The 12,448-nt window shown below is 41.8% G+C and overlaps 1 protein-coding gene across 1 annotated transcript in view; it reads left to right on the top strand.

The window, feature by feature from the left end:
* Positions 1 to 2,693: 2,693 nt before the first annotated feature.
* tesk1a (testis associated actin remodelling kinase 1a) overlaps positions 2,694 to 12,448 on the top strand; it is a 29,975-nt gene continuing 20,220 nt past the window's right edge. The window contains exons 1-2 of the mRNA XM_029430461.1: positions 2,694 to 2,939; positions 3,400 to 4,244. Coding sequence (XP_029286321.1) covers positions 4,038 to 4,244 — 207 coding nt within the window. The 5' untranslated portion in view covers positions 2,694 to 2,939; positions 3,400 to 4,037. The remainder of the gene's footprint in view (positions 2,940 to 3,399; positions 4,245 to 12,448) is intronic.

Raw genomic sequence — 12,448 nt, forward strand, 5'->3', positions numbered from 1 at the left:
AACAAGCGCTGATTGGTCAGGAAAGGTCACTACTGATTGGTTCATTGTGATAAGGTTATACCTGTAGCATTGGAAGAGTAATTATAATTTAACATTAAGGAATGCCATTATTCACCCTTGTTGGGCTTTCAGGGTGTCAGAAGTTGAAAAGGTAGACATAGTTTGTAAGCAGGTGTGTAAAATGTGTCAGATAAAACTGTATGAACAACAAATTGTTATATTGCAAATGAATAAACAAAAACCCAGAAAAACACATCAGACAGCTATATGAGTCCTTCTAAAGGGCATCCACAATTTTGATTTGGAGGAAAGGGAAAACAACAGATGAAATGTAAGAAGACAGACGCACTTGTAATGTCAGGACTTTCATGTACTAGTTAAAATTAGGATGTATTATCTCATTATTTGCACTACCTTACAAGTTTGATTTACAATGAATCTTAAGTCAGAAAATGTAAATAATAACATGATAAGCCAAGATATTAATTAGTGAAGTGAAGTGTGGTATGTCAAAGGTTTGACTTGCTTTTCATAAATGTCACTTAGAGTTAATAATAATATAACCTGTGTGTGTGTGTGTGTGTGTGTGTGTGTGTGTGTGTGTGTGTGTGTGTGTGTGTGTGTGTGTGTGTGTGTGTGTGTGTGTGTGTGTGTGTGTGTGTGTGTGTCTGTCTGTCTGTCTGTCTGTGTGTTTCCCTGTCTGTATGTCTGTCTGTCTGTCTGTGGACATAATTTATCACGTGCCATATAAACAGAACATTACAGGTGTGTAGTTGAGATCAAAATGAAGACAAAGTTAGAATATGGGAGTGGACAAAGTGAGGCTCCGGATCTAGAGGGGGAGTGGGGAATTAGGCTTTATATAAAGCCTCTTGCTGTTGAAAAGGAGGCACAGGTGTGTCTTACAGACAATAGGTACAATAGTATTTATGAGCAGTGACTAATAAAGTATCATTCACTTCAACTGTAGTGAATGATATTAAGAATATGGGATCAGATGATCTGAATGCCAAGTCCCAAGCTGGAAATAGATCTTGTCTCTATGATCATGTTTGGTTTGAATCAAGGTATCTCAAGAACATGCTCACCATAAATGACACACAACCACTCACGTCTCACTTGACATGTTTACAAGCCTCCATGAGTTGCCCATTGATCAGTTTAACTGACAGAGGGTTTATAAGCATTTTGCTTACACAAGAGGACCCTGTACCTTCTCCCAGAATTCATTAGAACAATCTCAGAGTTCAACACATGACAGGGGTCACAATGGTAGAAATGGAGGCTCTGGTGGATTCTCGGACACATACTTGAAACACGAGTGTGCCAGGTGTGATCATTGTCACAATTTCTTCAGTTTTGCGTACATTGATGTGCAAAAGTTTGGGGTTCCTTACTGGAGCTGCTGCCCCCGCGACCCGACCCCGGATAAGCGGTAGACGATGGATGGATTTCTTTTGTTGATAAATGTGCACACATACCAAGGTAGAAAAAGACGTATTAATGAAGTTAAATGCCACATAACCTTGGATCTTGATACAAACAGCATTTGTGAATACTTTGAACGTTACTGATTTTTGTTTTGTTTTGTGTAAGATTGTGAATTAGCAACTTTGTTTGTGTTCATATAAAACATGGATGACATGAATACAAAGTATATTTTAAAACATAAAGAAACCATGGTAGCTTTAGCAATATCTAGTTCTTGCATGTTTTCTTTTGACTTCTGGTGTTTTGTATGTAGTTTCTGTACTGATTTATAGTGGCCACAGCCATCAACAAACTCCTAGTTCACCGTTACGGATATGTGGTGAACAGCGATTTAGCATAGGTTAGCTAGCTCACATTGCACAAGGATTCATGGATAAAAATTTGACTATTATCAATGTTGTGTAAATAAAATGTTTTATTTTATTTTTTAACGAATAAGCCGATTTAACTTTGCAAATAAAATGCTGGCTTTATGTTACTGTAATGTGTATCAGACATGTTTTCAGATTTAAAAAAAACAACGTTCAAAACATTATCAAACAAAAATCTGGCGGCCCCCTGCAGTATGTCTGAGGAGCCCCCTAGGGGTCACGGACCCCCTGTTGGAGAGCCATGGGTTAAATGATGTTGTGGTGCAGAACTACAGGCAGAGCATTGTGGGCCTCATTGCTTCCTCCAGCGGGAACAGCAGCAACAAACCTGTTTGATTAAGTAAAGAAACAGCCACATTCTGATAATAACAATTCTGTCAGTATCACATAGTGATATTTGTGTTTGGTTAAAACAGCGCCCCCGCCAGCGCATCAGTAACTATTCAGGCAGAGAGTTGTACTGCAGTACGGGAGACGCAGAGAGCCTCTCAAAAATAAATGTTTTGACTTTGAGAAGTTGATGAGGGAAACGCTGCTAAAATGAGAAAGACACATCAGATTTAGATCGGTCCAAGGGTTGGCGAGTTAATCGAAACTCACACGAGACGAACACACATACACATACACACACACACACACACACACACACACACACACACACACACACACACACACACACACACACACACACACACACACACACATTTAACAGTATCAGAAAAAACATGAACTTGTCAGTCATGCTTTTATATTTTTTTGTAATGTGGATAATCTTTTATTGGAAGTCATTGTAAATGATAAACTTCAGCTACTGTATGCTGTGTACATGGACTGATTTGGTTGAAACGCTTTTATTGTGAAATTGCAGGAAGTCCTCTGTATCACTCTCGCTGATTGACCATCTTCGCGCTGTTTCATTATGGTAGTCGTCCCAACAAGCAGCTCCTGAAGCAGGACTCCAGACCAGATTATAGCAGATACAGCCGAGCTGCCGATCGACATTTCTGCCTTTAGTTCACCTCCAACAGCCGGCTGGACTACATCGACATTTTCTTCCAGCTAGACGTGAGGAGAGAGGTAAGTCGTCGACTGAGACTCTGCAACCCGGCTGTCAGTGACAGCTCCCGTTATCAACAGTAACATTTACTAGGATTTTTCATTGGCCAGGAGAAATATGGGATTCTCCGGTTATTTATCCTCGGTCAAATAATTATTCCCCATACGCAGTTGTAAAGAAAAAAAAGATTAAAAAAAAACATGGTTGAACCAGGCCTGTAATTATTTCCAAGCCCAACAGTCCGGTTGATGTTATCCAGTTGAGGTTTTGGCTTATCGCCCTGCTAACGTTAGCGGTGACTCTGTGGCTACTAGCCTCATGGCTACAGCTCACTGCCGGAGGATGAGGCTCTAACCTGTTCATGCGACACAGTCATATTATGTGTGCTATATATATGTATAATACATTCCTGTAATATAACGTTAAGTCGGCTGCAGCTGCTGGTATATTGTTCACTGCAATAGTCTTATGACGTTTCAGGGACCTGTACATGGCACCCGGCTGCTCGGCCCTCCTACCCTCTCCCGGTACCGTGCAACTGCAGCATCCGTCATCTCCATCAGCCTCCATCTAACGGGATGCCGGAGGGAACCCAGCCTCCCCACGTACAGGCACGCTGAGGCGACGTTCAAGGACTGCAGGAATTCCTACAACCTTGGTGACATGGAGATTTAAAGGGACTAAAGTTTTCTTGAGTGAGACTTTCCTGTGAATCCGAACCGTGGGAGGGCACAGTGAGACACACAGAAGCCCTGGAGCTGGGGGGAACTTGCTCAGGGGTACTTTGGCAGCGTGATGACTGAACCTGGTGGACTCTACCCTTCACCTCAAATCAGATGAATGAGAAGTCTCTGAACAATGAGAAATGTGGCTGTCTAAAGTACAAATATAGATACTATTTTTTCTATATTTGTATAATAAGGTGCAGTTTTGTGTGAAACTGATACATTATCAGGTCATCATATCCCCCAGAGCAGACACCTTGATCATTGTGACATCATGATGGTGGAAGCCCCTGTCCCCTTGTGTCTCAGGACTACTGCGGTCTAACACACATTCTGGTTCCCCTGTGGGAAGGAAGGAAGTACCTGGAGAGAACGTGGTGGTCCCCCAGCACCATGGACTACCACGCCGAGTGCTGCTTCTGCGACCCAGAGGAGGGTCACGGTGGCCCAGATGAGCTGCCGCTCCACAGTATTCACGCGCCCAACCGCATCCGGCCGTCCTCATACCGAGCCCTGCGGAGCGCTGTGTCCAGTCTGGCCCGCATCGACGACTTCTTCTGTGAGAAGATCGGTTCAGGCTTCTTCTCTGAGGTCTTCAAGGTATGTGATTAGACTACGAGCTGTCATCGGGTGAAATCATCCTCTGTGGTTTATCATTACAGCTTAAATGTTCAAACCATCAATCAAGTCCAGTCCAGTCCAGTAATGATCCATTACTTACTTATTAAGGTTTACGTCTGGATCATGAATCGTGGCTACGCCTGTTGCCCTGGTCTTGCCTGACGCCCACGTTAATATTTAGTTTTTGGATGCGCAGGAAGCTTTTTTGACATCCTCCTGGATTCATCTTTTTGTAAATACGATCACATCATAATTTCTGTCACAGAGATGTTGTATTTGTACTATGTTGTTTATTCTGTACACACGACATCTATTGCATCTGTCCTGGGAGAGGGATCCCTCCTCAGTCTCTCCCTGAGGTTTCTAACATTTTCCCCGTATACAGTCTGTAAAGCCCACTGAGACAAATGTGTAATTTGTGATATTGGGCTATATCAGGGCTATTCAACTTCATTAGCAAGTGGGCCGAATAGGAACATCACTGGGGGTTTGTGGGCCACACAATACTTTGTCAATGAATCACTACAAATAACTCTTACTTACAGTAGTGTTAATAGTTACTAATACATGAAATGAACTAGTCACGTGCATCCTCTTTTTTTCACTTGTATCACCTTAATTCATTCCAGAAAGCAACCGGTCCATTCAGAACAGTAGGAAAGCTGTGGCTACAAGGCTTCACACAAAAGTGCAAAATGTTGCATCTTTAAAACCAAGGAGATGTTTTCCAACAGGTCCATGTCCACTAATGTAGAACAAAAGATGAATATAATAAAACAGTATTCATCACTTTACCAGTAAGTAGCCCTGTTTATAATATCCTCAACACTTCCAAACATACATAAGGTGCTTTGAAAACAAGTCCATATCCATAAAATGAAATACTAAATGCAACTAGAACAAAGTCAAACAGTAGCATCAGACTCACAATAACATACATATCTTATACATTTCTACAATTTAACAGTAAGTAGGCTTATTTGAGTCATAAAGCAGATCTGTCTTTGCATTTACACCCATCAAACATCACATTGAGTCAGGTGATGTACTCCTATAGAACTACAAACATATCAGACTTCTGTCATGTTGAGCCTGTTTCAGTCAGTGAGAGAAATTACACTTTTGGGTTTTTTTATATTCAGAACTCAGTCTTCACATTGAACAGGTGCTCTTTTATTAAATGATATGTATCTTGTTTATGTGCACGTTCCCGTGTTTACTGCGTTACTTTGCGCGTTCACATTCTCTCAACAAAGCAGGGCTGCTATCGTGGCTCTCTTGTTCCGTGCAAAAGCGACCAAAAGCCACTTAAATGGTGCTAACGGTCCCTGTACTTTCCTTCTCCGTTCCTCTGAGCCCACTGGAAATCTGGCAGAAAACGAGCCGTGACTTGACCTGTAGTGCCGCTTCACGTTGTATTCTTTCATCACGGAAATACATTCGATGCACGATAAACACACCAGTTTATTACTTGTTGCTGCTGGCAAAGTAAATCAATATTTGTCAGTCCATTCGCTCTGGAAATGACGATTTTCAGAATCAACTCTAGGTTTCTTTCGCTTGGAGAGAGACATCTTTAAGCGTGTTGTTAGCGTGCCGAGCTTAAGTAAGGGAACAGTGCAGAACAGTACAAATCAAATTTATTTATATAGCCCAATATCACAAATGACACATTTGTCTCAGTGTGCTTTACAGACTGTACAGGATACAACATCCTCTGTCCTTAGACCCTCGCATCACACAAGGAAAAACTTCCTATAAGAAACCCCACAATTAAAGGGGGAAATGTTAGAAATCTCAGCGAGAGACTTAGGAGGGATCCCTCTCCCAGGACGGACCGATGTGCAATAGATGACATGTATACAGAATAAACAGCATAGCAAAAACACAACATCCATGTGACAGAACTGATGGTGTGATCAAAAAAAAAAAGGATGAATCCAAGATAATGTCAAAAAGGCTTCCTGGTGTCTCAAAAAAAAGAAATATATATAAACGTGGGCATCAGGCAGGACCAGGGCAGCAGGCGCAGCCACGATTCATGATCCTGATGTAAACTTTATCAGAGGCAACCTGCCACACGAGAAACACAGAAACTCCGGGGATGATGCCCCGGATGCTGAGTAACATACATTTACATAAATGCATATAGAGAGGAAGAGGAGTAGAGAGATGTCCCCCGGCAGTCTAAGCCTATAGCAGCATAACTATGGGCTGGTCCAAGACAAGCCTGAGCCAGCCCTAACTATGAGATTTATCAAAGTCTTTCGTCTGCTCTTAAATGTGTAGAGCAGGGGTGGGGAACCTCCGGCCTCCGGGCCATATACGGCCCGCGACACCATATGATCCGGCCCTCGAGGTAACTAGCAAAAAAAACTAGACGGCAATATTTTAAACGGCCGAATGACTGTTTTTCCTGGCCAAGGTCCCTGAACACAACACGAGCGGAACGTGTCATCACGTGGTCACATCATGTCAAAAAACTTCAATTTTAAACGAGACTGTCATTGACATCAGCGAACACAGCATGGCGAGTGTAAAACAGAAAGCTGGACGCGGAATGTCGCACTTTCCAGGAGAAATCGACGGACGATTATTTATTTGTGGAAGTAAAAGGCCAGTGTGTCTAGTTTGTGCTGACGTACTTGTGGTGATTAAAAATAATCTTGAGCGTCATTACTGCACGAAACATGCCAAACTGTTTGGATAAAGTTAACGCTCTTCGGCGGAGTTTGGCCCAACAAGCAGCTCTCTCCAGAGCGTAACATACAGATAGACAGGTAGACCACCACAACAAGAACAGACTGTTCCACCACTGCTGTACAATTATCACTGCCATGTGCAATATTCACTTTATTTTCTATCAACCACTTGGTACTTATATTATTTTTTATTCTATTTAATTATTGTGTACTGCCTTTTTACTTCATATGTTCTTTTGCTGTGACAAGATACATTTCCCCGTTGTGGGACTAATAAAGGATTTCTGATAAAACAGAAAGATAAATGGATAAAAAAGTAGCTTTTTTGCACAGCATAAAAGAAAGGTGAAATGAATGGGCTATATCTTTAAAAGGTTTTGCAGAGGTTATGAGTTCAATAATTAGTACGGCCTTCGAAGGATGTTGTAAAACAAAAATGGCCCTTGATAGGAAAAAGGCTCCCCACCCCTGGTGTAGAGGGTGTCAGCCTCCCGAACACAAACTGGAAGCTGGTTCCAAAGGAGAGGAGCTTGATAGCTGAAGGCTCAAGGCTCTAAAGTACAGTGTAGAACAGTACAGTATAGAACAGTACAGTGTAGAACAGTACAGTGCAGAACAGTACAGTATAGAACAGTACAGTGCAGAACAATACAGTGTAGAACAGTACAGTGTAGAACAGTACAGTATAGAACAGTACAGTGCAGAACAGTACAGTATAGAACAGTACAGTGCAGAACAGTACAGTGTAGAACAGTACAGTATAGAACAGTACAGTGTAGAACAGTACAGTGCAGAACAGTACAGTGCAGAACAGTACAGTATAGAACAGTACAGTGCAGAACAGTACAGTATAGAACAGTACAGTGTAGAACAGTACAGTGCAGAACAGTACAGTATAGAACAGTACAGTGCAGAATACAGTAGTAGAACAGTACAGTGCAGAACAGTACAGTATAGAACAGTACAGTGTAGAACAGTGCAGTAACAGTACAGTGCAGAACAGTACAGTATAGAACAGTACAGTGCAGAACAGTACAGTATAGAACAGTACAGTGCAGAACAGTACAGTGCAGAACAGTACAGTGCAGAACAATACAGTGCAGAACAGTACAGTATAGAACAGTACAGTGCACAACAGTACAGTGCAGAACAGTAGTGTGGAACAATACAGTGCAGAACAGTACAGTATAGAACAGTACAGTGCAGAGCAGTACAGTATAGAACAGTGCAGTGTAGAACAGTACAGTATAGAACAGTACAGTGTAGAACAGTACAGTGCAGAACAGTACAGTGCAGAACAGTACAGTATAGAACAGTACAGTGCAGAACAGTACAGTATAGAACAGTACAGTGCAGAACAGTACAGTATAGAACAGTACAGTGCACAACAGTACAGTGCAGAACAGTACAGTGTGGAACAATACAGTGCAGAACAGTACAGTATAGAACAGTACAGTGCAGAACAGTACAGTATAGAACAGTGCAGTGTAGAACAGTACAGTATAGAACAGTACAGTGTAGAACAGTACAGTGCAGTACAGTGCAGAACAGTACAGTATAGAACAGTACAGTGCAGTACAGTATAGAACAGTACAGTGTAGAACAGTACAGTGCAGAACAGTGCAGTACAGTGCAGAACAGTGCAGTATAGAACAGTACAGTGCAGAACAGTACAGTATAGAACAGTACAGTGCAGAACAGTACAGTGCAGAACAGTACAGTGCAGAACAGTACAGTATAGAACAGTACAGTGCAGAATAGTACAGTGCAGAACAGTACAGTGTGGAACAATACAATGCAGAACAGTACAGTATAGAACAGTACAGTGCAGAACAGTACAGTGTGGAACAATACAGTGCAGAACAGTACAGTATAGAACAGTACAGTGCAGAGCAGTACAGTATAGAACAGTGCAGTGTAGAACAGTACAGTATAGAACAGTACAGTGTAGAACAGTACAGTGCAGAACAGTACAGTGCAGAACAGTACAGTATAGAACAGTACAGTGCAGAACAGTACAGTATAGAACAGTACAGTGCACAACAGTACAGTGCAGAACAGTACAGTGCAGAACAGTACAGTATAGAACAGTACAGTGCAGAACAGTACAGTGTGGAACAATACAGTGCAGAACAGTACAGTATAGAACAGTACAGTGCAGAACAGTACAGTATAGAACAGTGCAGTGTAGAACAGTACAGTATAGAACAGTACAGTGTAGAACAGTACAGTGCAGTACAGTGCAGAACAGTACAGTATAGAACAGTACAGTGCAGTACAGTATAGAACAGTACAGTGTAGAACAGTACAGTGCAGAACAGTGCAGTACAGTGCAGAACAGTGCAGAACAGTACAGTATAGAACAGTACAGTGCAGAACAGTACAGTATAGAACAGTACAGTGCACAACAGTACAGTGCAGAACAGTACAGTGTGGAACAATACAGTGCAGAACAGTACAGTATAGAACAGTACAGTGCAGAACAGTACAGTATAGAACAGTGCAGTGTAGAACAGTACAGTATAGAACAGTGCCGTGTAGAACAGTACAGTATAGAACAGTACAGTGTAGAACAGTGCAGTACAGTGCAGAACAGTACAGTATAGAACAGTACAGTGCAGTACAGTATAGAACAGTACAGTGTAGAACAGTACAGTGCAGAACAGTGCAGTACAGTGCAGAACAGTGCAGAACAGTACAGTATAGAACAGTACAGTGCAGAACAGTACAGTATAGAACAGTACAGTGCAGAACAGTACAGTGCAGAACAGTACAGTGCAGAACAGTACAGTATAGAACAGTACAGTGCAGTACAGTGCAGAACAGTACAGTGTGGAACAATACAGTGCAGAACAGTACAGTATAGAACAGTACAGTGCAGAACAGTACAGTGTGGAACAATACAGTGCAGAACAGTACAGTATAGAACAGTACAGTGCAGAGCAGTACAGTATAGAACAGTGCAGTGTAGAACAGTACAGTATAGAACAGTACAGTGTAGAACAGTACAGTGCAGAACAGTACAGTGCAGAACAGTACAGAACAGTACAGTGCAGAACAGTACAGTATAGAACAGTACAGTGCACAACAGTACAGTGCAGAACAGTACAGTATAGAACAGTACAGTGCAGAACAGTACAGTATAGAACAGTACAGTGCACAACAGTACAGTGCAGAACAGTACAGTGTGGAACAATACAGTGCAGAACAGTACAGAACAGTACAGTGCAGAACAGTACAGTATAGAACAGTGCAGTGTAGAACAGTACAGTGTAGAACAGTACAGTGCAGTACAGTGCAGAACAGTACAGTGCAGTACAATATAGAACAGTACAGTGTAGTACAGTGCAGAACAGTGCAGTACAGTGCAGAACAGTGCAGAACAGTACAGTATAGAACAGTACAGTGCAGAACAGTACAGTATAGAACAGTACAGTGCAGAACAGTACAGTGCAGAACAGTACAGTATAGAACAGTACAGAACAGTACAGTGCAGAACAATACAGTGCAGAACAGTACAGTATAGAACAGTACAGTGTGGAACACTACAGTGCAGAACAGTATAGAACAGTACAGTGCAGAACAGTACTGTGTGGAACACTACAGTGCAGAACAGTACAGTATAGAACAGTACAGTATAGAACAGTATAGTGCAGAACAGTACAGTATAGAACAGTACAGTGCACAACAGTACAGTGCAGAACAGTACAGTGTGGAACAATACAGTGCAGAACAGTACAGTATAGAACAGTACAGTGCAGAACAGTACAGTATAGAACAGTGCAGTGTAGAACAGTACAGTATAGAACAGTACAGTGTAGAACAGTACAGTGCAGTACAGTGCAGAACAGTACAGTATAGAACAGTACAGTGCAGTACAGTATAGAACAGTACAGTGTAGAACAGTACAGTGCAGAACAGTGCAGTACAGTGCAGAACAGTGCAGTACAGTGCAGAACAGTACAGTACAGTGCAGAACAGTACAGTACAGAACAGTATAGAACAGTACAGTGCAGAACAGTACAGTGCAGAACAGTACAGTATAGAACAGTACAGAACAGTACAGTGCAGAACAATACAGTGCAGAACAGTACAGTATAGAACAGTACAGTGTGGAACACTACAGTGCAGAACAGTACAGTATAGAACAGTACAGTGCAGAACAGTACTGTGTGGAACACTACAGTGCAGAACAGTACAGTATAGAACAGTACAGTGCAGAACAGTACAGTGCAGAACAATACAGTGCAGAACAGTACAGTATAGAACAGTACAGTGCAGAACAGTACAGTATAGAACAGTACAGTGCAGAACAATACAGTGCAGAACAGTACAATGTGGAACAATACAGTGCAGAACAGTACATTATAGAACAGTACAGTGCAGAACAGTACAGTATAGAACAGTACAGTGCAGAACAGTACAGTGCAGAACAGTACAGAACAGTACAATGTGGAACAATACAGTGCAGAACAGTACAGTATAGAACAGTGCAGTGTAGAACAGTACAGTATAGAACAGTATAGAACAGTGCAGTGTAGAACAGTACAGTATAGAACAGTACAGCTTAGAACAGTACAGTGCAGAACAGTACAGTGCAGAACAGTACAGTATAGAACAGTATAGTGCAGTACAGTGCAGAACAGTACAGTATAGAACAGTACAGTGTAGAACAGTACAGTATAGAACAGTACAGTGCAGAACAGTACAGTATAGAACAGTACAGTACAGTGTAGAACAGTACAGTGTAGAACAGTACAGTACAGTGTAGAACAGTACAGTTCAGTGTAGAACAGTACAGTGTAGAACAGTACAGTACAGTGTAGAACAGTGCAGTGCAGAACAGTACAGTGTAGAACAGTACAGTACAGCGTAGAACAGTACAGTGTAGAACAGTACAGTACAGTGTAGAACAGTGCAGTGCAGAACAGTACAGTGTAGAACAGTACAGTTCAGTGTAGAACAGTACAGTGTAGAACAGTACAGTACAGTGTAGAACAGTGCAGTGCAGAACAATACAGTGCAGAACAGTACAGTATAGAACAGTACAGTGCAGAACAGTACAGTATAGAACAGTACAGTGCAGAACAATACAGTGCAGAACAGTACAGAACAGTACAATGTGGAACAATACAGTGCAGAACAGTACATTATAGAACAGTACAGTGCAGAACAGTACAGTATAGAACAGTACAGTGCAGAACAGTACAGTGCAGAACAGTACAGAACAGTACAATGTGGAACAATACAGTGCAGAACAGTACAGTATAGAACAGTGCAGTGTAGAACAGTACAGTATAGAACAGTATAGAACAGTGCAGTGTAGAACAGTACAGTATAGAACAGTACAGCTTAGAACAGTACAGTGCAGAACAGTACAGTGCAGAACAGTACAGTATAGAACAGTACAGTGCAGTACAGTGCAGAACAGTACAGTATAGAACAGTACAGTGTAGAACAGTACAGTATAGAACAGTACAG

This window comes from Cottoperca gobio, chromosome 1 (genome assembly GCF_900634415.1).
Source record: "Cottoperca gobio chromosome 1, fCotGob3.1, whole genome shotgun sequence".
In the NCBI taxonomy this organism is placed as follows: domain Eukaryota; kingdom Metazoa; phylum Chordata; class Actinopteri; order Perciformes; family Bovichtidae; genus Cottoperca; species Cottoperca gobio.